This window comes from Arvicola amphibius, chromosome 9 (assembly GCF_903992535.2).
Source record: "Arvicola amphibius chromosome 9, mArvAmp1.2, whole genome shotgun sequence".
Taxonomy (NCBI): domain Eukaryota; kingdom Metazoa; phylum Chordata; class Mammalia; order Rodentia; family Cricetidae; genus Arvicola; species Arvicola amphibius.
The window spans coordinates 109,435,208-109,459,253 of NC_052055.2; the positions used below are offsets into that span (position 1 = coordinate 109,435,208).

The 24,046-nt window shown below is 42.5% G+C and overlaps 1 protein-coding gene and 1 long non-coding RNA gene across 4 annotated transcripts in view; one reads left to right on the forward strand and one right to left on the reverse strand.

Annotated features, from left to right (window-relative positions):
• Positions 1-26: 26 nt before the first annotated feature.
• Cabcoco1 (ciliary associated calcium binding coiled-coil 1) overlaps positions 27-24,046 on the reverse strand; it is a 99,366-nt gene continuing 75,346 nt past the window's right edge. The window contains exons 6-8 of the mRNA XM_038342209.1: positions 5,614-5,736; positions 5,075-5,215; positions 27-332 (exon numbers count right to left, since the gene is read on the reverse strand). Coding sequence (XP_038198137.1) covers positions 258-332; positions 5,075-5,215; positions 5,614-5,736 — 339 coding nt within the window. The 3' untranslated portion in view covers positions 27-257. The remainder of the gene's footprint in view (positions 333-5,074; positions 5,216-5,613; positions 5,737-24,046) is intronic.
• LOC119822726 overlaps positions 4,833-24,046 on the forward strand; it is a 37,049-nt gene continuing 17,835 nt past the window's right edge. Inside the window, exons 1-3 of one of the 3 annotated variants that reach the window (XR_005286835.1) lie at positions 4,833-5,811; positions 7,674-7,801; positions 20,265-20,432. This is a non-coding gene — a long non-coding RNA (uncharacterized LOC119822726). The remainder of the gene's footprint in view (positions 5,812-7,673; positions 7,802-20,264; positions 20,433-24,046) is intronic. The other 2 variants (XR_005286834.1, XR_005286836.1) reach the window with 2 other exon arrangements.

A 24,046-nucleotide genomic window follows, 5' to 3' on the forward strand; every position in this document is an offset into this window, starting at 1 on the left:
CAGTAATTATATTTTCCTATGTGACGCTCCAGACCCTTCCACACCATGCAGTGTAGTTGCATTTGGCACTGCAGACTCAAAGGTGGGTGTGGGACAGGAGGGGCAGGAGAGTGCGCTGCTAATCAGTCTGCATGAAGAAAAGTGGGCTTTCCTTTCATGGCTGCGTGGAGGCAACACTACACTCCAGAGAATCGATTACTCTGGCCAGTTTTGTCTGTTTCTCTGAAGTTCGGCATCACTTTGCTTGTTGCGAGTCCTCAGGCCTTTTTCAGTTTCTCTATTCGTGCGTTAAAGGCTTCTTCCTGGACTTGCAGTTTTTCCTTTATCTCGTTCTGTGGAGGCAATCATAAAAAAAAAAGTGGTTATGACGGAGCTATCTTTGGCTGCACATTGTCTTTGTGGTTTTGACATACTATAGTGCCTAAAGACAGACATTATCCCTCACACACCTTCCTGTTTTGCAGACAGAGCTGTGCTCCAGCCTGTGGGGATACGATAACGCTTGATCGTATTTCTCTGCACATTTCCAGTGTATAGCGTGTCTCCCGTGGACAGGAAGTGGTGTTCGGACAGCCATCTTTTCACACAGCCTCATATTGGAAGATAGGATGACTGACCTGCATTTCCAGACACATTTGCCAATAAGGGCTGAATCAGAGTAACTGCTTTGGGCTCAGCTGATGCAGTCATGTGGGCCCCTCCACCCTTCGTGTTGGCCTTCCCTCTAATGCATTCTAAGTGGCATTCCTGGAAGCTTCAGTGTGTGAAATAATAGCACAAATAATCTCATAATTAGGACAGCTCTCATAATTAAGAGTATTCATCATACATTACAATTCCTGCATGCATGCCACTTTGTAATATTTTTTTGGTACAAAAGCAAAAAAAAAAAGAAAGAAACTCATAAGCAATTGGTGACAGGTTTTAGCAATCATGGCAGCTGTGATGGCATTGAGCCTCTAGTGGTGATAATTCTGCACACTAACATCGCTACCTGCGCAGTTTCAGAAATACACCTCATTGTATTGGTATATCTCAATGCTGGGAGCTCAGGAAACCCTTCCTTCCATCCAGATGAATAATACAGCTGCATGCAGGGACTATGGCAGTTGGGAGGCTTGCTGTTATGGTTTGTGTGACTCGGGGACATCTATGTGTGTTTGGAGAGTACTTTATACACTAGAATATTTTAGTATATGACACAATTTAAAGTCTCCATAGTAACTGTATTTCTGAGAAACTTTTGTTATTTAATTTAAATAGAGAAAATTAAAAACCACTATTATTTTATCTGTTTTATGACAGATAGGATTAAAAATATTTTATGTATTTATGTAATTTTTAAGAAAGTAAAATGTTAGGGGTGATTTTGAAATGCTTTTCATCTTCCCCTGATTACCATTTTAATGAGATTTGGTTTTTACCATCACAGAAAGAGTTGATATTTCTGGCCGGTCACGTTGGTGTCAACAATTCTAGACTCACAAGTTATGTGAGTATAGAACGGGGCAGGGCTTTGAAAGTTTTTTCTTTTGACTTATGGTGTCTTCATTTTTTTTCTTCTTTGTTATTGGTGAGTGGATGAGGCAAGGGAAGGGATGAAATGGTCCTCCAGTTACCCTTTTCACTGATACTCCCGTGCGGTACTTTAGCAGAATTAAAAGGAACGTGGTTATGTACTATCAACTCTTCTATGGTCTGGTTAGGCTGGGCCACTTTGGACAAGTCACTTACCCGCTTTGCCTAGTCTTCAACTGGAAGATGAAGTAGCGAATAGGGGTTAGTTAGCATTGCACTTTAGTTTTGCATTCATAATCCCAACTCCTGATTTCACAATACACTTCACCAATATATTATCATGAAATATTAAAAATTATCTCACCTTACGAATGAACATGCATTTATGATACATTGCACCATCGAGGTGTTGAAATGGTCGGGAGAAATCATTTTGACACAGGTCTAATGGATTGGGAGGAGATGCTCTAGCCAGATGGCAGACTTGCCTTTCACTAATGCTCTCTCTTATGTCCACCCAGCACCTCACGTTTCCCAGGAAACAATAGCGGGGTGTCACCTGCCATGTCCTCTCTGGATCCTCACTAGTGTCTTCACAAGGATATGGGAGCTCTCCTTGTGTTTATTACTGTTCACGTGGGCTCTGAAGAGAAGGTCGAGGAGGGCAGCATGTGCCTAGCTGCCTACAGTACTGGCAGGAAGGGAAGTGTCCCCAGCGCCAGACCTTGTTGGTTGGCACTTTAGTTTACGTACAACCAGAGGAGCCTGAAGGAAAGGAATCTGTGTCTCCTCCCTGGACCTGGTGGCTGCTGTCATCCTTGTAACATCCCACAGTGCTGCTGAATAGATGCATTACCTTCAACCTGGGGCTGGGTCTGATTCTATCTCCTTTAGGAGCTATTCTGAAGCCGCTGCCCCGTGTTCAGTACCTTTCACTGACCGCTACTTCGGATGACTTTTCTAACCCGGACAATTTAAAGCTGACCTAAGACATCGTAAATGGCAGGATGGCAAATTCTCACCTTTTCTAACATTAGTTTATTCCTTGGCTGTATCAGGGCCAGCAACCAGCATTTAATGCAAGAGTCCAGTGTTAACATTTCTGTTTCTCTAGAATATTATTCTTTCAATATATTAAAGTTTGTTCCATTGGGTGCTGTTTTTATTATGCAACTCAGGGCAGAACTAATTTCATTTTGAATGTATCTTTAAAATGAAAGTACTGAACTATATTGGCTTAAAATGTTTGGTCTATTTCCTATAATTTGAATTGACATCCGAGGGCCAAGGTAACTTCATTCTCAATAAATCTCTAGAATTGTGAAGTGAATCATGGAAAAATAAGTAGATGAACATAAAAAAATTAAGGGTTTATACTCCATTTCAGGAGGTTCTGTATTAGAGAAGTTGATATCGGTTTGGAGTTACAATAGAGAACTAGCTTCTAGACAATGGAGCAGAATATGAACTCTCTGTTGACCTTTTCTGCAGAAACTGCAGTGACAGCATGCCTTTAAATAGGAGAAAATATCACGGAGTGATCACCAACACTGAGCACAAGATGTGTGAAGTGCGCATGGCAGATGCATGGGCCCAGAGTCCATTGGCACACGGTTTTTGGAAAGGTGTGTGGCAGTTTTTAAGCACTAGGGTCATTTCGAAGTGGAAACTAACTTAGCCTGTCTGACACCGAGGGAAAAACTGAAGCGAGGCTCAGGACAAGGATCCAACCTGGAATTTGTCCAAGAGGAAGGTAGACGCTGGGAAAGCACGGAGCCACAAGTGTATTAACAGTCGAAGTCGCCTGGGCCTGTTGTTAGATGGGCGACTTCCTTGGGTGGTGCTGGAGCTGCAAGAGGGTCCAGGCTCCTAGCACCTACTGAGCCTGCTGAGTCTGGCAACCATAGTCAAACAGCAACCTGTCTGGGTCCCTTTTGTCACCAGCTGCTCCCTTTTCACTTGGATGGAGGTCGGCAGGATTACAGAGAGAAAATGCAGAGTGTGGTTTGCTATCTTGAGACGCTGGAGAAAGCTACAGCATCTTGCCATTTTGTTGGGAAAAAAAATCAGCAGTAATTTGGCCTGAGCTGATTAGAGGCACTCAGTCCAGAGACATTCACAGTACCTACAGGGGTTTGGGTGTCTCCCCTCTGGTCCATGTTCTCTCCATTCCTAATTGCACTTAGGTGTACAAGCTATTGAACTTCCAGATGGCTTCTTGCTAATGGGAAGATAGCAAGCCCGAATAGCAATCCTATTCTTTCTGTTAAAGAAGAGAGCTACCGGTGTTGCAGGCTCTAGCACTCGACAAGAAAATCATCCGTCAACAGCTAAAATCGTGCAGCTCCCTTCATGGAACGTGGGCTTGGGAAAGATGTTTTCAATTGTGGGTCCCGCAAACAATTCTCTTGCTTGTCTAGTAGTTCCTCAGCAATAATTTCAGAGCTGTGGGATTGCAAAGGAGCCCTGGGCCATGATTATACATAAACTATATTTAGAGGGAATGTTATCAAATCTAAAAAGGAGGTATGTTCTGAAGTCAGCTTAATTCAGCAGCGCTCTGCCCTTCTACACAGTAACCAGTTATTACATTCGCAGGGCTCTTAACAATAGGCCTTTGTGTAAAACGTGTTCTTCCACTATTTCTGGTAAACACTAAACACCCCTTATTAAGCTTGGGACTTTGGCCGATTCTGTTGGCACCAGATCATTAAATGTTCGTGTAAATATCGCAATAACATTTGATGATTAAACGAGCCACAAGGTATGCTTAGGACAACCTAAGCTTTTATGCTTCCCAAATTAGTTATTAATACAGTGCGCTTTTTATATATGGTCCCAAGTTCAGATAACAGATAAATCTTCCCCTCAGATGCCTAAGTGTTGCGGTGATTTGTGGTCAATTCTCAAAACATGCAATTCACTTTATTTAAGCATTTGGCTTAGAAAATCACGTGGATTCCTGTAAGTCTTTATGTGGAGGTAATAGTAGCCATTTGTTTCTTGGACAGAATAGGGAACTATTAAACACAAAGTTATTCTTTGGGAGATGACCGGCAGCTGCCCAAAGGTGGGGCCTACTACCCATACTTAGGCTGCCTTAGCCAATGGCTTAACAATTAGTGATGTGATGTGTGAAAATGGGAAGTGCTTGGGATGGATTTCAAGCCTGAAACCGAGCGAGGAGATTTAGCTAAATACGATGGTTTGATCGGCAGCGCTCGCTCTCGGGAAGCCTGCGTCACTTACTATTGCGTAAGGCCTGTTTACAGTGTAATGGGGCTCAAAGTCTTCACCGTGCTGTTTTTCTGGGGTTCAGTGTCGACAGATTTTTGCAAGCCGATAACACACAGCACACGAGGTGCTGCCGGCAAATCTGTTTTTGTGATCTCACTGACTTCAGAAGACTCAGCTGAGGATTATGTAGCCTTGTAAGATAAAGAATGCAGGCCGTAAACCTTGCTCCTGCCTGGCCAGGGCAGTGTTTACAGATGTGGAGGCTGGCGCTGGCTGATTCACCAAGCGTGGTGTGGAATTCACTGCCCATTCTCAGTACCTGAATGTTCAACAAAACCTCATCTGTCACTCGAGCCAGGGCTGATTTTACATCGTCAATGGTGAAGCCGACTAAAGGATCCACCTCTGCAGCCTCACTCTCTGTCTGGGGCTCCAGCGGGCTTTCCTCTTGATCCAGCGCCTAAGACATTGGAAATAAACACAGGCCGATATTGAACGTAAATCACATTCCAGCGAGCACTTGAGTGCTCAGGGCCCAATAGGCAACCTCACTTCTACCCTGTACCACTCTACCAGGAGCAATAGTGAACTGGAAGGAGAGTTTGATTTTGTTTCCACATATCGCGAGATTACAAGAGACTTTGGGGACTGAGAAGGTGGAGCCTGGGATGGGGTGGAGGAGGCCAAAAATACTGACCACCATCAGCCGGCCTGTGTGTGATTCAACACTGAAGAGAATATTTCTGTTGGCCAGGAAAAAGTCAGAGGTGAAGACAACGGGAGGACATGGGGTTCTTTGCGTTTTGTGCCCGTATAATGCTTACTTAGCAGGGTGAGGGAAAGCAACACCAAGCCTACCTTCCGTTCAGTCTCTGGTGTTGGCGATGGCTCTATGAAGGCTGAAAATATGTCCAAGGAGATCCCTTCCTCCAGTGGGGCTGGAAAAGGGTGGTCTGCGGGCTTGCCAACTTCGATGGTTTGCTGGAAAAGAAGAGATTGGGTTGAGGGGCACCATCGCAGCCAGCTCCTCACAGGACCGGCGTACTTCCAAACCTGGTATCTTACTTAAGTACCATCTGCTTCAACTCTGATATCATTGCCCTCTTCGTTACCCGCTGCTTTCCAAGCACCATCTCTCGCTCACCGTTGGCGTCACCTTGACCGTTTGTGTCATCTGTGGTTGAGGGTTCCTTCATCTGCACCGTTCTCTGTATCCTGCCCCTGCCTCTCACCCCTGTTTATAACTCTCTGTAGGGAGAGAGCCAAGCTTCAGACCCCTTGCGCATCTGTCTTCTTCATTTCTGGCAGATGGTTCCGTGTTTTCTACACCCAGTGACAGCCTGGTGCAGGATCTCGATGCTCTTGTGGTAGGAGCAAAGTGGCTATCAGCAACCCAATGGGGTTGGCCTTACCAAGGATCTGAGTTGGATCCCCAGGACTCATATTAAAAAAAAACAAAAACAAAAACAAAAAAGCCAAGCATGGTGGTATGTGCTTGGAAAGCAGAGAAAGGAGGGTCCCGGGGATCATCGGAAGCTCCATTGTCGCAAAAGAAAAGAGAGAGAGAGAGAGAGAGATGGGCAATACAGCATGCAAACTTGACCTGTGGTTTCCACTTGCAGGTGGCTACATGTGTGTGTATGCACACCACACACACACACAGGGAGAGAGGGGGGGGAGGGAGAGAGAGAGGAGAGAACAGAGCAGTGAACACAACAGAATCTTAGAAGTAGAATGTGCGTATAAAACCAGAGCACTGTGAATCATCAGAGGGGCTCACTGAGAACTCATAGCAGAGCAAGCTTTGCCAAGGGGGTGTAAACACACTGGAGGGAGACCGTCAACAAAGGCAGCGAAGGGCGAGGAGAGCCATGGATGCCAGTGTTGGCAAGGTCCACCCGGCCACCACCAGGTAGAGTGAGAGAGGAGACGAGAGCACTGACAGCGTTAAACCTCTGAGTCATTTAATTAGTTCCTCTTGTCCTGATTCCATGGCTAACAAGCAATGTTTTTGACCGTAATTTAATTTCCCATCTCAGTTGATCTGCAAAGACAAGCCTACTTGAGTGTTCTGGTTTTTATGTCTTTCACATACCTCCCTATAAATCAATAACTTGTTCCAGTTTACATAGCAGACTCTCACGGGCCTGTTAGTGGAGCCCTGAGATTAGGTCACTCGCCGGTGTGCTGACAGAGTGGGACCTGAGCATACAAATTTGAAGACAGAGTTTTGGGAAAGCATACCCAGCACCCCCTAATTACCATCTTAGGATGCTTGTGGGGGGAAAAACCATGAAAGAATTGTACACTTGTTCCTAAGTTCTCTGTGTTACGTCCTATCATTTAAATATTAATGTTTGTCCTTTATAGGTTTTGAAGCATGCTAGAGGTAGATTTGTTCCCTGGCTTTGCTCGTGTGTGTGCATTTGGACTGAATTTATATTGTTATTTATTTATTTATTTTGCAAACATATGAGAAGTTGCTCTTCAATTGTAGATGTACGTTAGCAAGGACATTTACAATGGAGAGCTGAAAGGGACTGGTCTAAGATCAAATAATTGCTTAGTGACAGCTGTGGCGTTAAAGCCTGGGGCAGTGACTTCTTCGCTTTTGCTGTTTTCAGTAAGCTGCAATACGTCATCAAGTAGCCATCCTGGGAAATTATTGCTATTGCTAAGCATTTAGTTTTTATTCTGTTGGATGACATCACTCCCGCTGTTTATCTTGAGTAAACTCCTCATTCATCAGAATGTTGAGGGGACATCAGGGCAGTGGGGCTTTCTTCTCTTAACATGAACAAGCTGTTGCTTTTTGCCGAGTGAGGGGCGAAGGAACCCCATCTTCTCACCGTTATTTGCCGTCCCCACCCCGTGCTTGGCTTGCAAACTCCCAAATCTATTGCTCTTCGCTTTCCCAGGCAAGATGGAGGCGAATGATGCTTTGGTGGCCTCTGAAGTCTTGCAGGAGAAATGAAGAAGCTCTCATGAGAATCCGATGACGGAAGAAAAGGGGGTGTTAGCTTGGAGGCACGGACGTTAATACACGGTGAGAAACAGAGTGTATGTAGTGCAGGGTGTGTTTGGGGGTGCCAGTGACAAGTGAGACGCTGGACAGAGGAATCCGAGTAGATGGGATTGGCTACAAGCTTTGAGCATGCGTTGATGGGTGGGAGAGGGCGGGGATGGTTTTCTTTTCATTGAGGTAGAGGGTTGTCTCCTTCACTGTCACCCACACCGCTGCTGTGCTCTGAGCACACAGGCTGGGCCTTTCTGCCTGTTTACCCTCATCTACTGACATTCTTTCCAGAGAGTGTCTCCATTTGGTGAAGCAGAGCCCACGATCTGCCCTCCGGTGCCCCAGTTCTCCGCAGATTCTACACTTAAATGCAAACAGATGTTTGTGTTCAAGTCTTACATTTTCCCCCCCCCACACCCCTGTGGTCTAGATTGATTGATAGATTTCCTTTTAAAGGATATGTATGTATGCATGTATGTATGCATGTATGTATGCATGCATGTATGTATGTTTGTATGTATGTATGATTTGGGTGTCTTGGATGCCAGAAGAATGCATCATATCCCCATAGAGCTGTAGTTACAGGGAGTTTTGAGGCTCCTAATACGGTTGCTTGGAATTGAACTCAGGTCCTCTAGAACTTTCACAGCTTAGGCCCATCCGTCCCTCTCTCCCTCCCTCCCTCCCTCCCTCCCTCCCTCCCTCCCTCCCTCCCTCCCTCCCTCCCTCTTTTCTTCATTTCTTTTTTGTCTTTGTGCTCTCTCTCTCTCTCTCTCTCTCTCTCTGTATGTATACATGTATGTGTGTGTCTATGTGTCTATGTGTATGTATTTGTGTCTGTGTAAATGTGTAACTGTATGTGCGTCTATTTGTATGTGTATATATTCATATGAGTGTATGTATATGAGTATTATATATGTACATATGTATGCATCTGTGTGTATATGCTGTGCATGTATGTATGAATGTATATGTGTGCATCTGTGTGAATATATATATGATGCGCACATGGGTATGAATGTATATATGTATGATTCAATGTATGTGAATGTATTGTGTGTGTGTGTGAATGAATTGTTAAGGTGCATCTGTGTGCACATGCATGCACACATGTGCCCTAACACCCACGTGAAGACTTGGATCTCTGGTTCCATGCTTCCTTTCTTTGGTAGACTGAAGCTTGCATTTATTCCCAGAAACTGAAATTACGGCTGACAGTTGAGGTTTTCTTTCTCTTGATTTTTTTAATGTGTGTAGTTCATGTAACTATTAAATTGATTCAATTCATGCACAGGAGTGGGGGTGAGAATTTCTTTTCTTTGCATGCTCTGCATACTGTTAATGAACCGAACCACAGCTGTTTCTCTCTTTCACAAAGAATTAAATTTAGCTGTGCTAGGCAGTAGACGAAGGTGCAGTTTTAAATACAGAGTTTGAAATAAACAAAAGGATCCCAAGTATCATCACAGTGAATTTTTCTCTATGGAAAGTCCAAGGGAAATTAGAATCAATAATTTTGGTGAGCACGCGGAGCCAGCAAACATGCTTGAAAAAACCGTCTGATGCAATACTACTTTCTTTAAAAAATACAATTAGGCCTTTGTATTTTTTTTTAACAAAACCTCATGTTTTACAACATCACTGGCTCTGTAATAAAATCTATTTAAAACAGAGAGACATGGTCAGCTTTATTGAGTTAGATTTTCTGAGAGAACATTATAATTTCCTCAAGTCTACGAATAGTTGAAGCAAATTAAATAAAGCCAGTTTTATAACTATTTTTATACATTCCTGTAGGATGGCAATTGTCTCATATTTTCCCCCCTCAGAAGTCTAATGTGTTACCTTTTAAAACTGGAAAAAGAGAAGCAGAAAAATGATAAAGTGAGCATATTTAAAAAATAAAACAACAGCAACAAAACCAACAAACAGCATATTTGGTGTGGATTTAGCCACTTCTCACCCCCATCCCCTTTCCAAGGAGACTAGCACCCATGACATTCAGACCAAGAACCAAAGGGAAATGCTTTGAGAGACTTGCCTCAGGCCTAACGCTGAGCTAAAAAGGTAGGGCTTTCTGATACATACACACATCCATTTGGCCAAATGACTGGTTTTGCTTGACATTCAAATACCCCTAAGTATTACTTTGGATGCAAAGCAATCAATGTTTCTCTTGCCATTTCTGAATGCTTGCACACAAACGGATATAATAAAAACAGCCATGTTGCTCCACGTGAATGCCACTTAGACTTTTTCCCCCCTTGATTATGAGCAGGCCGTTGGAACCAAGGTGAGCACGTTAAAAGCTCTAATAAAGAAGAGAAGAGAGTTCTAAACAGAATAATGGACTGTTAAGTGAACATGCAATAAATAACGTCCACAGATGTGGTCACTTGCAAATTAGTTTTGCATAACTTATTTTCTGCATTTCCCCCAGATGTTATCTGTTACATGGAAATTACCTGAAGCTGGCTGTATTGTTCTTTGTGTGCACTTGTGTTATTGAAGGTGGTTTGTAATCCATGCTTTACTTGACTTGTGCTACGGTATTTAAGGAATAGCAAATGACAGGCTTTTTGGCATAATTTAATACTCATCAGTACAAAACTCTACCATCAAAAACTGTTTCTTTTTCTTTTTTCTAATGTAAGCCCTTTACTTGCGAGCCAAATGAAATCACTAGAAATCTTTTGAAATGTGTGTTTCCAATATGAATTGGATGTCTACCATGGGAATAAACGCTAGGAATTTTGACCTCTTCTGGAGGGTCAGTTTGGCTCTGAAAAATATGCTTATAGGAAATCAGACTCTGTCTCCAGATCTTAGTGTGTCTGAGAAGTCATGTGACGGTGTCACGTGGTACATGCTGTGGCACTTCGCTCTTTCTTCTAGACTTTCTGAGCTAACATTTCCAAAGGTACTGACCCCCACCCACTGCTTCTGTTTAGCAATGAATCTTTGGAGAATGGGTAAACCACAAATGGTTTGTGGGTTATGCTTGTACCATTCAAGAGTCCTTAAGGTGGTGAATTGGCAGTTATTAAAATCTGTCGTTAGAGGATCTGTGACATTAAAGGATCTACTGAGCCGACAACTTCCCACCATTTTGAGTGGTCGAAAAGCAAGAACAATCTACTCAGTTCTGTTGTGAGCCAAAGGCAAGAAGTAGACTCGCTTTGAAAAGACATTTGTTTGGAATTGTTGGAGGATGACTTCATATGTAAATCGGAACTTACTAAAATATGTCAAAGTTTCAAAAAGCGAACTTGATTGCCAACTTTTCCCACCATGAACTGAGGGGAAAAGGCACAAAACAATTCTTGTAAAGTTTCTACTCCCCCTCCCCCAGAAAAGCCATGACTCATTTGCAAGTCTAATGAAGAAGTGCTTGTGTGCTTCTGGAAAAAAAATTAACAACAACAAGAACAACAAGAACAAATGGTGTCCTGTTGCCCACAATATACTGCGTGTAAAGTAGTAGCATACAAATGGCACCTGCAAGGTCACAAGGAAGCCATAAATGGAAAATTAAAAGAGCAAAGTCAAAAGCTGAGATGATCAGAGAGGCTCATCAATCCACTCCTAGAATTGTTTTCTTCTTGTGTTCTGGCCATTACAAACTTATTACTATACCCATTGCTGCAGATGACAGTTCTGTTAGAGGTGCCCTTCTCCTCCTCCTCTTTCTCTTCTTCCTCCTCTTCCCCCTCCTCCTCTTCCTCCTCTTCTTTAGGTTTTTGACTTGGGAATGATTTTGCAGAAGCAGCCCATTAATTTTTCTCTCCTATGCTTAATATGCAGTATTTACATTTTGAAAAGGTTCAAAACGTTGCCAGGCTCCTGCAGGCTATGAATTGACATCTAATAGCGAGTGCTATTTTTACCCACAGCACACTGGTAGTTTGAACATTTATAACTTAACAGAGCTTCGGGACCGGCAGATCCACACACATGCTAATCACCCTAAACTGGGACCGGTAGCACCGCACAAGTCGGGGCAGGAAATGAAGACGCCCCACTCCAGCTGAAGCTGCAAGGAAGAATTTAAATTGGCAAACCCCAGAAAGCCAATTTGCAATCTGGCTAGGGTACACCAGTTAACACCTTGGGCCCATTTTTATGAATGTATCTTGACTTGATCATATTTAACTCAGGTTTGAAATACACATACATATGTGTGTGTGTATGATATATACATATATGTATATATCATATATATACACATATATATGTGTATTGTTCAATTATCATATATATACACATACAGGATAATTAATTATATTGATTCTAGAGTCTTTTAGAGAGCTTTGGGATTTTCAAGTGTTCTTCTGTCTGGGGCCAGTGATACCATTTGATAGAACCCAAGTGTGCCTCTCATCATGACCACAGCCAGCCAGCCTCTCGCTAATGAATCAGAAAAGGCCTACCTTCTCTAGTATAAATGCAGTTTAGAAGCAAAAGATGTTTTGGTCTGACTCCAGCACAAACATTTCCTAAGGGGCAGAGCTGTTCTTCGGATGCCCAGATATTTTCTGAGGAGACAGTAATCTGGAAGATGGGGAGAGCTGAATTATAGACTCCAGGCTTGGCTCCGTTCCTAATTGTGTGAGGCGAAGAAAATCCCTGGGCCTCGGTTTATTTATCTATGAAACGAGGGTAATGATAATTGCTACCTGGCTACTACATTGAATTGTTTCAAGCACAAATTAGATAATGCGGATAAAAATGCTGGGCGTTCTTCAAAGGGGGAGGTATTATTAAACCTTATTATTATTTATAATTACTGTTATTATTCAAAAGATCATCTCGCCAACGGGGTCACTGGGAGACAGACTACAGCAGCCATATTTGATGACATGGGTCCACGCTATCTGTATCTGTTAACGTTGCGCAGGCCACTCGGTGAGCTCAGTAGGATGTGCTCTCAACAGTGCTTCCCATTAGTGACAGTCTCGCAAACACAACCAATGCCACCTCATCGGATGAGTTCCCTGGACCCAGGAACGCTCTCTTTGATATTATTAGGCATTTCACAACTGTCTCACATTATCAGGACTGAAGCAAATCATTCGCTTAGTAGATAAAGGGGATTTTGTTCTCTCCCTTGCCTCATTTATCAGTCTATCTTTTGTTTTTCTGTGTCAAATGTGGCCTGTGGTGGCCTAGATCTCACTTGTTCCCTTTCACACGTTTTTATCAAGAGTAAAGAATCCGGGCCGCGCGAGGCGGCCTTGCGAGCACTTTCTTGTGAAGACGAAGCAGCAGTGATCTTGAAAGTACTAAATTTGGCTTTGTACTTTTGATTCTTAGACTGACTATCTGACAACTTCCTCGGGGGGGAGAGTCAAAAACATGGTTATAAATAGCCGGGAAACACCGAGTGATTTTTCAGAATATTGTTTTTGGACCACCTGCAGTATGCTTGTTTACCAGACCGTGGTATAGTCGGCAATGGGGACCCGTAAGCACTGTGAAATATTTCAAAAATACTCAAGTCATTCATGCATTTTTATGTGAGTACACTGCATGATCTCTGAGTGTTTTAGTATTTTAAAAAGTACATCAGATAATCTTTTTAAGGATTTGAGATTAACCAGCACTCTCGGTTGCCGAGTCAAAAAGATGAGTTAAGCGATCATCTTTGGATAAAGCCTGCTTTGAATTGTCAATTGTGAACTTAAAGTCTGGGTTTTATACTTTTTTTCCTTCTGCATTTTCATTGGCCCTGCTGAGGGCTTATAGCCAGATGAAGCCATTTCATGGTTTTCAAATTTTAGAATATTCTCTCTTTTCTTGAGCAGCTAACTACCTGTAATTTGCAGAAATTATTGCAGACAATAAATTATAGTGGTTAGAAGAGAAATTACAATGGGAAAATACTAAATCTCTTTGGTTCTGGTCTTTTGGGTGGGGCTGGGGGTGCTTTCTGTTACTTTGTTTAAAATCCTTGAGCAAGAGGAGACCGAGTCTATTAGGATGAAGCGGCCACATAATTCACTTAACTTCAAAGCGTTCTCATGGAACTCCAGGCCTAGAGTCATCAGAAAGGTTGGGGGGGGGGACCCAAAAAACCCAAAAACAACTTCTTAAAACCACAGCAAAATGAATTCCATTTAGAAATACGGCGTTTGGGAGGCTAAACGTTTAGGATGTTTGTGAAGAACTCTGAAACTTGTAGCATTAGAGAAGTCAATGGATGTTATTGTTCTTGACGGCGAAGACCCGGCGTGTCTATTTTAAGTAATCTGACATTAAAAAATGCGCTGACAAATATAGATTTGAAAAACAACACGGGAAGTTGTAAATCAGCCGGTAACCCTTCGCATCAAGGAAACAAGAGACCACGAAAATGTAGCCTTTTGCTTTACTCAACCTCAGCCTTCGTTTCAGCTAAAGAGAGTTTGCCGAGGGCATGATGTTTACATTTTGGATTTTTTTTTTTAAATTCATAGACTGAGTGCTTCCCTCTTCTCCGATAGGCTCATAAATTCTTACTAGGAAACTTGCTGTCATAGTTATAAATATCTCCCTGCCTTTCTGCTTAGTTCTCCCTGGTTCCCTGACTCGCTCTTTTAATCTCTGGCTAGCTGGTTCTTTAATTGTGTGGGGTGCTGTCTCCAGGCTGGCAGGAAAAGGTCTTCCTGTGTTGGAGATGTCACTGCCTGGGTCACTTTTTTTGGAGCCTGTAACTGTAAAAGCAAACTCGCTTAGCAGGAGCCTCGGGCCCTTCCTTTCTCATGCTCAGTTCTTTACTCTGTCTAGTGGGTGTGTTTGAATGGCAAGCATCTGAGGCAGTCACGAACTGCAAAGAACAGGCTTGAAGGAACTCTAAGGTTCTGGAGTTTTCTATCGTCAGATAAGAAATCTTAGTAACTAAGACTAAGTTGGGCTTTGTGAACAATGTTGTTCTTACACACGGAGTTCTCATTAAAAAAAAAACCTTTTGCCTATATTTAGCAAATTATGCCAATTTAGTCTTCAATGCATCTCTGAAATAGTTAGATGATATCTTGATTCAAGGTTGGAATGTTCTAGAAATCTGGGCTCCCACCCCCAGTGGCTATTGGAGTCCTAGATTGGCTCCTCCTGCTTCCATTGTGTCTCAGCTGGTTTTTCTGTAAAGTCCTTCGGGGTGGCGGAGTGGCGGCTTTAGGTAGACTCTATTCCAGTCACAGAAGTTACGTTCCATGTTACTGACTTTCAAGTGGCCTTTGCTCTGTTTACGCAAGACAGAGATTGCTCGGATCCAGGGCTTTTCTGTAGTGATGTAGACTAGCTCGGCTCTACAGCCGCCGCTTACTGGAGTTTTACGCAGGCCCGGGCTTGCTCCACACTCTGTTTTGTTGCCTTTGCAGGCCTCCTCCTCCTCCTATCCTCTCTATCTTAGTGATGTCAGGAGCTGTGCAGCTATCAGACTCACAGGAGAATGGTTGCTCTCTCCGCCTTTTGTCTAAGGCTACATCAGTCGCAAAGGTCTTTGGGGACACCTCTAGGTTGTCTCATGATGTCTGCTATCCCTTTCCCCCTTGTTTCTCATGACCGCTCATTTGTGTCTTTGAAGACCAAGTTCTTGCCTTCTTGGACTCCAGCCATATGGGATTACTAACTTTTTTCCCCTAGTTTTTCGAGACAGGGTTTCTCTGTAGCTTTGGTGCCTGTCTTGTAACTAGCTCTTGTAGACCAGGCTGGCCTTGAACTCACATATGTGTTTGCATGTGAGTGGACACACAGGTGTGTGTATGTGAATACTCATGTGTGTATATATTTATGAACATGGCTGTAGAAGTCTGAGGTTGCCATTGGGTATCTTCCTGGATCATTCCCTACCTGACACAGGCTCTCTCAGTCGAACCCAGAACTCACAGATTCTACTAGTCTAGATAACCAGCCTGTTTCAGGGATTCCTTTTCTCCATCCTCCAACCACTGGCAATAGATGAGGGCTACCATGTCCTCCAGACTGCTGACCATCAAAGGCTGGTCCTCACATTTATGTGGCAAATGCTTTTACCTACGTATCCATCTCCCCAGTGATGTGGGATTCTCCTTTGTAAATCAGTGGTGGTTTAGATTAACCAACACTGGGGCCTGGGGTGTAGTAAGAGGCCACTAGTTCATTTCCCGGCTGCCCCTGACCTGATATAATCACACAAAAACCTACATTATTTGCAATACTGTTTGGCCAATAGCTTAAGTGTATTGCTAGCTAGCTCTTACATCTAGAATTAACCCATTCCCATTATTTTATATTTTACTATGAGGATTGTGGCCTACCAGCAAGATTCCAACTAGCAGCTCACATCTTTCCCCTCTGGTGGCTCTATGGTGTCTCCTTGACTCTGCCTTCTTTCTCCCAGCATTCAGTTTATTTTCCCCACCTAACTCTATTATGCCCTATGCAGGCCATAGACAGTTTCTTTATTAATCAATGGTTTTCACAGCATACAGAGGGGAATCTCACATCACCTCCTCTTTTCTGTCTAAATAAAAAGGAAAGTTTTAACTTTAACATAGCAAGATTACATACAACAAAACAGGTATCAAGCAAGAATTAGTTACAATATTTATATCTATTTTATCTTTTAACAAAACTAAGGAAAACTGTAATTATAACTATCTATTCTTCAACTCCATCAAAGACCCCAGAAGGATATAATATTACCTAAGTAAATAGGAAGTACATTTTAAGCTACTTCTAAAACTCTAGAATTAACAGGGACATTTCACTGCCTGGACAGTTGCCCAAAGTTCTTCTGTACTGATGAAACATCCATTTTTAGCCTACAGGCCCAAAGTATCCAGGAGACTTTTCCATAAAGTAGGAAATTTGAAGATCTGTTCTGCCTTGCAATGGCAAAGCTCATCAGTTGCTTTCTTCTATGTCCTGCAGAATGTCTGGCAGACTCTTGTATAGCAGGAACTCCAAAGGACCATCTCACCTCTTGGCAAGTTCACCAGTCATTTCTCTATGGGTCCTGCATGTCCAGTTCATATAGCATAGCATCAAGCAGTCCAGGCAAGAGCAGTTTAGTACCCAAAGGGCCAACCAATACCATAAAGAGCCTCTTCAGTGCCCATCATCCTCTTGGAGCAGTTTGGTGCCGCCAGGAGCAAATGTGTTTCACTGTCATCAAAAAGTTCTAAGTTCTTAAACATTTTAAATGCCATATTCTGTAGTCTTTGAAAGGTTTGATGAATGCTCATCCATCTGAAATACATCTCTGCACATCTATAAAATCTAACTAACATGACTATAAGCTTGACTTATTATAGATGACTATTAATCTATATTTCTTAACTATACATTACATTTTTAAATAAACTGCACAAATGCAATACTTTAATCAAGATCAGAAATACATATACACAGTATAACAAAATCGACCTTTAAATTTGCATCAATAAACCAAGATCCATAATAATGCAAATCTCTTTAGCATATCCCCCTTTAAATTTAAACAAACATTTATAGGCAATATTTGGGAATTTGGGCATAGTTCTCTCCGAACTGCTTCCTGCTTTTTGTTGGGTGAAGTGATCTTCACAGTTTTGGGAGGTCTTGGTCCATCCAACCACATTAGACTGGAATTAATCCACAGGTTCTCATCTTCTGTGTAAACAAAAGCAGAACCTCTTTTCCAAAGCAACATATCCTTAGACTCAAATTTTGGAACCAAGATACTTTTAAAATATATAGGTTGGTTTAGCTTAGCAGTCTATACAATGAAATGTTCCTCTGTATTTAGCTTGTTCACAGTTAAAAAATTCAAATAAAACATAATAATATATAATGCAGACTCTCTGTATATATTCCATCTTTATATAACTTATTTCTTAATCTATTCTACAAGTTCAATATTTATTTTATTATCTTTACTCTTTTAACCTATAACAGTTTGTACTCTTTTATATTACATTTACTGTCTCTTTACTTTTCTTCTTCTCTCTCCCAAGCCTACATACATTTTTTAAATATACTGTGTCTCATCTAGAGATCTTTTATGTCTGAATCCGTCCTATTGTGTTTCTGAAATTCTTTTCTTTCTAGGAGTTCTTCTTAAAATGCAAAACAGCTTGGCTAGGACTAAGGCTGCTTTGCCTTTTGGCTCCACCCAGTCCATCATGGTGGAGGTCCCTTGGCTGCTCTGAGAGCCATTCTCTCCACCCCAGATCCAGGGTCGGGTAGCAGCAGGTCTGTGTTGCCATTAAGCAAGTTGTAGCACTATGTTCACAAATTCCAATTAATGCCCACCCCCCCACACACACAAAAGAGTCAGAGTTTGTGCTAGCAGAATGACCCAGGAAGCCACAGTTTCAAAACTGTAAGGTTTTGGGGTTTTTGTTGTTGTTGTTGTTGTTTGTTTGTTTTTGCTGCCCCTGAATCAGGAAGACCTTTCTTAAAGGAGCTGTGGCATATCATAGCCAGCAAACAGAGCAAGAAGCTGTATTAAACTCTGTTTTTTTTTTGTCTGTGTGTGTGTGTGTGTGTCTAGAACTCCTCTTTAAGCTTTCTCAGGTCTTATGTGGATATAGTAGACCACGTTGGAGTGCCAATTTTGTAGTAAGAGACCGCTAGTTCATTTCCTGGCTGCCCTGACCTGAAATAATCATACAAAAACGATATTATTTGCAATACTGTTTGGCAACCTCCCACCCCCACCCCACTCTGAGTACCCTGGTAAAGGCAGGTGGTGGAACTGTGCGGTGGGTGAGCCAGTCCCCACTCAGAAAAAGAAAGTGCTTAGGGGGCAAAACACTTGTTTAGGAGAAATGGGCTGGGGCTGGTTAACAAAGCACATTACCGGCTCACTCTGGAATCATGCTTCCCTGTGAGGAGGTTTCAGTGACGTCACGACATCTAAAACCAGAGATGTTAAATGACTGAGCCATGATTACACGAAATGGTGAAATCCAGTCAGAACTTGAATCCACCTGTGGTTGACAGGAAGCTGGTATTATCTGATCCTTGGTGGGGGGGGGGGCGGGCTAATTCCAATACTACATCGGTTCTTGATTGGCTAAAATATTTATCTATCGTTTGTGGGTGAGGAAATGGAAGCACAAAAGAATAAAAAGGGGAGGGAGGAATGACACACACTGGGGATCTGAAGAGGAAAGTTCTCGGTTAAATTCAGTAAGAGAACTTGTCCCAAAATTAAGGCCTGTACCTACGGTGGGGGAGATGGAATTTTCTCTTGAATACGGCGCTGTGTGGAAAGCATGGGCTGGGGTTAGAGCGCGGGGTGAGAACATGACTAACTCGTGTTGTGACAGAAGAGTGGCACAGGCGGCTGTGGTGACCAAGCGAGCGGCTGGCTCTGCTAGGCGAGCTATTTGTCCTGTTTGTTGTCATTATAATTACTGTTTTCGCCAGGATCACAGATGTCTCTAGGAAGAGGGATGTGAAAAACCAGCAACCTAGACGGTTAAAAAACATTTTTTTTCTTTAGGAGTGGGTATGGTTGTGTGAGCCAACCTCTGGCATCCTGTACTGTAATATGCTTGAAATCCATTTCCATATTTTTAATTAACACTTAGTTTCAAAAAAACACTTTCTGGAGGCCATTTAAATCGCAAACGGTGGTGGTGGGGAGCAAATTTACTTTATCAGAAAATTGACTATGGACTCTTTTGGTGACTTTTATTATTTTTACATATTAATGATTAAAATTAAATATGGCCGGATGACTCAGGATGGAAGACAAGTGGGGGAAATAATTTTTCATGGCTGAAACAGTTTTCAAGTCAAAGCTGGGTGAATGAGTGCTGTTGTAGGTTCAGCATCCTTGTCCCCCTGGTCCCTAATTCCGGATCTGATCCATGACTCTTATGGAAGGAGTCCAAGGGTGGTCTCAAGCTCCTCTCCTGAGACCTCCGGCGGGGGGAGGGGTGTCTCGGCTTTCCATCGGGGACTGAGCTCTGACTCTGTCCTGTGGGTTTTAGACTCTCGTTTTCACTTTTCAAATCATTCCTTTCTTTGGGTGGGAAACGGAGGAGAGCAGTTACTAATACTCCACGGATTGTATTTAACAACCCAGCACTAGAGACTGCGCCATCTGCTGTGTGGACAGAGCAGCTGGAGCGCCTGCTTGTCCCTGGTCCCAGGGTCAGGACAGTCTGTAAGAGGGAGGTGCAACCACTCCAGCCCGTGGGTTTTAAGTGAGGTTCAGGTCGGTGTGTGGAAAGTACCTGCACTATGTACGGCATAGAAAAAAAAATTTAAAGTATGCATGTGTTTGTATGTGCACATGTATGCGTGGGTGGCTGATTTGCGGAGCAGTAATGGTATTTATACAATCATTAAATGTAAGACCACATCGTGTGGGCTCAGATGGCCAATAAGTCTTCATTGTATGATTTCCCTGATAGACATAGAGTTTTAGGATTATCCTCTTGGACGGTAGTCACACCCTGAACTCAGGCTGCTTCTCATTGGACTATCCAGTGGTGTGTGGTCACTCATTCTTAAAAATTCTTCCTCTCATGATTAGATGCCTCTGAAGGATGTCAATGCTCTATGGAGTTACATAAAATGAAGATATGTTGGCAGGACCCTGAGACTTCAGAATGATGGAGTCTGCTCCCCAGTGAGGGACGTACAGGTCTGGAGACACCTGAAGGGGCTTTCTGGTTTTCACTCTTATGTGAACGTGGTGGAGGTAAGAAGAAGGGTTGCTATCGCGACAGTGGAAATCTGGTACACGTTACTTCAGTCAAGGCACTTGCTGAAACTAACAAAGGAACTCTGTGCGTTAGGTGCTTATATTTACGCCAAGACCACCAGAAAACGGCGTGTCTTGTAAAATGCTGCCTCCGCACATTGCCCTATCAATCTGGAAAAGCTAACGTTGCGGCGGTAATCAAAACCAAGCAGGGACAAAGCAGCTGTTTCAAGATTCCCCTGCTAGAAATAAGAAACCGGGACTAAAGACCATTCAAATAATAAAGGTGCATTGTGAAACTGAGCTATCTCATTAATTGGGTTAATCTAATTATACAGTCTGCAATGAAGCCGTACCGTATCTCTGATTGGGAGTCTTGTTGTAAACACTAACCATCTGATCGCCATCGCTGCCCAGGGAGGCGAGGACGACTTTACCTTTGATGAATCTGGTGTTGAAGGCATGTTTTGGAGAGCAGAGAGACTATCAAAATGTTATGAAAAGACACACTCCATTTCTTTAGCTTCTGTGTGCCGCAGAAGTCTGTATTCTCATTGGGTTTGATGGTGATGTATAAATATGGACATCTGGGAAGATAATATTCCACATTCCTAAATCACTACCATTCTGTAAGTCTATTTCCCAGTAATTGGTTCATCTAGTTGCTTATTGGTGAATGATTTTCCTTTGGTCTCAGACATGAAAGTCTAACATTTTAACTGATGCATTCTTTAAGCAGAGCCGCTTTTCTATCGCTACGTAAGATGCTTTATTATTTTAACAAGAATTTTCTAAGGTGTCTGCTGGTGTGCCTCTACACTGCACCGTTCCCCCAGCATCTGTCAGATTTAATCACCTCCAGAGGTGCCTTATACGGCTTACCTACTCTGAAGTGCCATCTCGCGAGCTTAGGTGTGAGCTCACAAAGCAAAAGCTGGCTGCACCAACAAATGCCGTGATAATTTATTGTAAATTATGTTTTTCGGTGTTGTTGTTTGTAGAGAGATAAGACATGAGAAGTGTTTCTATTTAAATTCACTTCCTATTATTTCAACATCATACAGCTACACACACACACACACACACACACACACACACACACACACTGAGAACACAGACAATCTCCTAAATAGGTTCCAGTGACAGGGAAGTTTATTTTTCAAGCAGTGGGCAGCAGCAATGGAGTACAGTTCTAGATGATGCACTACACAGCACAATCAATACAAAACCTAGGTGCTTCGCGTGCTTCGTGGAAGTTTCTGGTTGCCAGAGCCCAAGGTTGATTTATAGGACATGAATGGGGAAATAATTGTGTAGCAAGCTGGTCTACAACAAAGCTTTAATTCACCAGGCTGACATTCTACACTGGCAATCCATGGACCCGGTACCAGCTATGATAGATTACAATTGTTGCCCATACAGAAAGCACATCCTTTCACAGATAGTCTGGGAACTGTAGTCCAGATGACCCCAGTAAGAAACAGTGGCAAGGATTTAGCCAAGTTGCTTCTCTAAAAAAACGTAAAAACTCCTGAGTCATATTATTAGTATCTGGAACTAGATGACAATAAATCACACATCAAGTTACCACCTTTAAATCACCCAGGCGAGTACATACTAAGCCCCGATAGAGCTCCACTGGCCTCAGTGCACTAACAAGATAAACCTCCTATATAAGCAAGGCTTTATCATTATATTTGCTGCTGTGGTTATTAAAGGGGAGTGAGATGTAGGGCTGACAAAGAGAAGGGTGAATGCTGCAGACTTGAGCTGGGGAGTACAGGCCTAGATTCTGCAGACTTCTCCCTGTAGCTTTGCCAGGTTTGAACGGTTTTTGTTCTCACAGTGCCCAATATGGGAGTTGAGTGGTCTTTAAGATATTCATTAATGGACAATGCCTGCAATGCTTTCCTTTTTATTTGTAAAATCGTATATGTGTGCATCTCTATGTGTGTATGAACACATGTGAGTGCAGTGCCCAAAGAGGCCAGAAGAGGGCATCAGATCCCTTGCAGGTGGAGTTTCAGGAATTTAGGAGTTGTGTACTAAGTTGTGTTCTAAGATCCGAATTCAAGTCCTCATGGTTGAACAACCAGCACTCTTAATCTTTGAGCCATCTCTCCAGCCCCTGCTGTATCCCTTCAAAGCATCTCCTACTTCTGCTTCATTAACTTTTCTTTTGGTGTGTGTATGTGTGTGTTTGCTTGTATGTGTGTGTGTGAGTGCATTGTGTGTACAACACATGTGTGTTCATGTCTAGTGAAAACTGTTGCTAGGTCCTTTGTGGCTCTGTTAGCAAATTCTACACTGTACCATACACAATTTTGCCTCTTGTATAATATGTAGACACACTCAATTGATCTGGTCATTTGTCATGTATTAGGTACGATATAAGCAAGATTTTGTCCTCAATGGGGGATGTAGTGGAGAGACTTAGAGATGCTAGAAGACTGGAGGAACAAATGTGAATGTAATCAACTGTAATACTGTACAAAATGGCCACAGTTGGGGGATGGATATTGGTGGCAAGGGAGTAACATGACAGTCGGGGACAACCACAGAGAGGAGCAAGAAAGGGAAGGGCATGGTGGATGCTGGGGGACACCTTTGTTTATCACAATCTGACCCAAAGTCAAAGAAATGGGTGACAATAAACATTCTTAGAAAATAAAAATATATCAAAATAGATTTGGCTCTTGGGGAATGTGTGCATAACAGTTAATTTTTGATATATATTTCTTTGATTATTGAGAACAGGAGAAATACTGTGCTGGCCAATGGTTATTTTTATTTAAAATGTTTACATTTAGCAGGACCGGTGATGGATTATGGAAAACACATTTGATAGTTTAACATAAAAAAAAAATCAAATACTGCTAACTCCTGGCATGTATTTAGAGAGTCCTTTCCCCAACCGCTCTTGACAACATTACTGACTATATATACACAGGAACAGCGCGGAAAGGTTGCTATGCTTTCAAAGGACTATGCGTTAATCCCAGAAGAGAGTCCCCAAATAGATAATCTACTTAAAATATAAGTCCACAGAATGAAGGTGGACAATTAGGATGAATCTAATACTGCTTCACCTCCTGCACAAAGTACTTTCCAGGTTTTATCAAAATATTGGTCTCATTTGCCTCCACTGTTGTCTTCCTGAGACTTATGCTGTGTATATAAGTTTTCCTTTTTCCAAATGAGCTCCAAGGTGATCAAGGGTTGCTGTGTAGGCATGGTAAAGCAAGGTGACCACACCTCCTTTTGAAGACTCTGGTTCTTTAGCACCCCTTAGTGTGAGAAAGACTGATTTGCAGGTATAGCACAGGCCTACCATCTACAGAAGACTAAGTCTATCTATCTAATTCAATTTCATCTTTGATTTTGTTTTTGCTTTGTTTTTGTTTTTGTTTTGTTTTGAGACAGGGTTTCTCTGTGTAACAGCCTTGGTTGTCCTGGAACTTGCTTTGTAGACTCGGCTGGCTGTGAACTCACAGAGATCCTCCTGCCTCTGTCTCCTTAGTGCTGGGTTTAAAGGTATGTGTCACTGTGCCTGGCTTCATCTTGAACTAAGTTATCTGAGAAACAACACCTGTCTCGGATCAGTTTTGTTT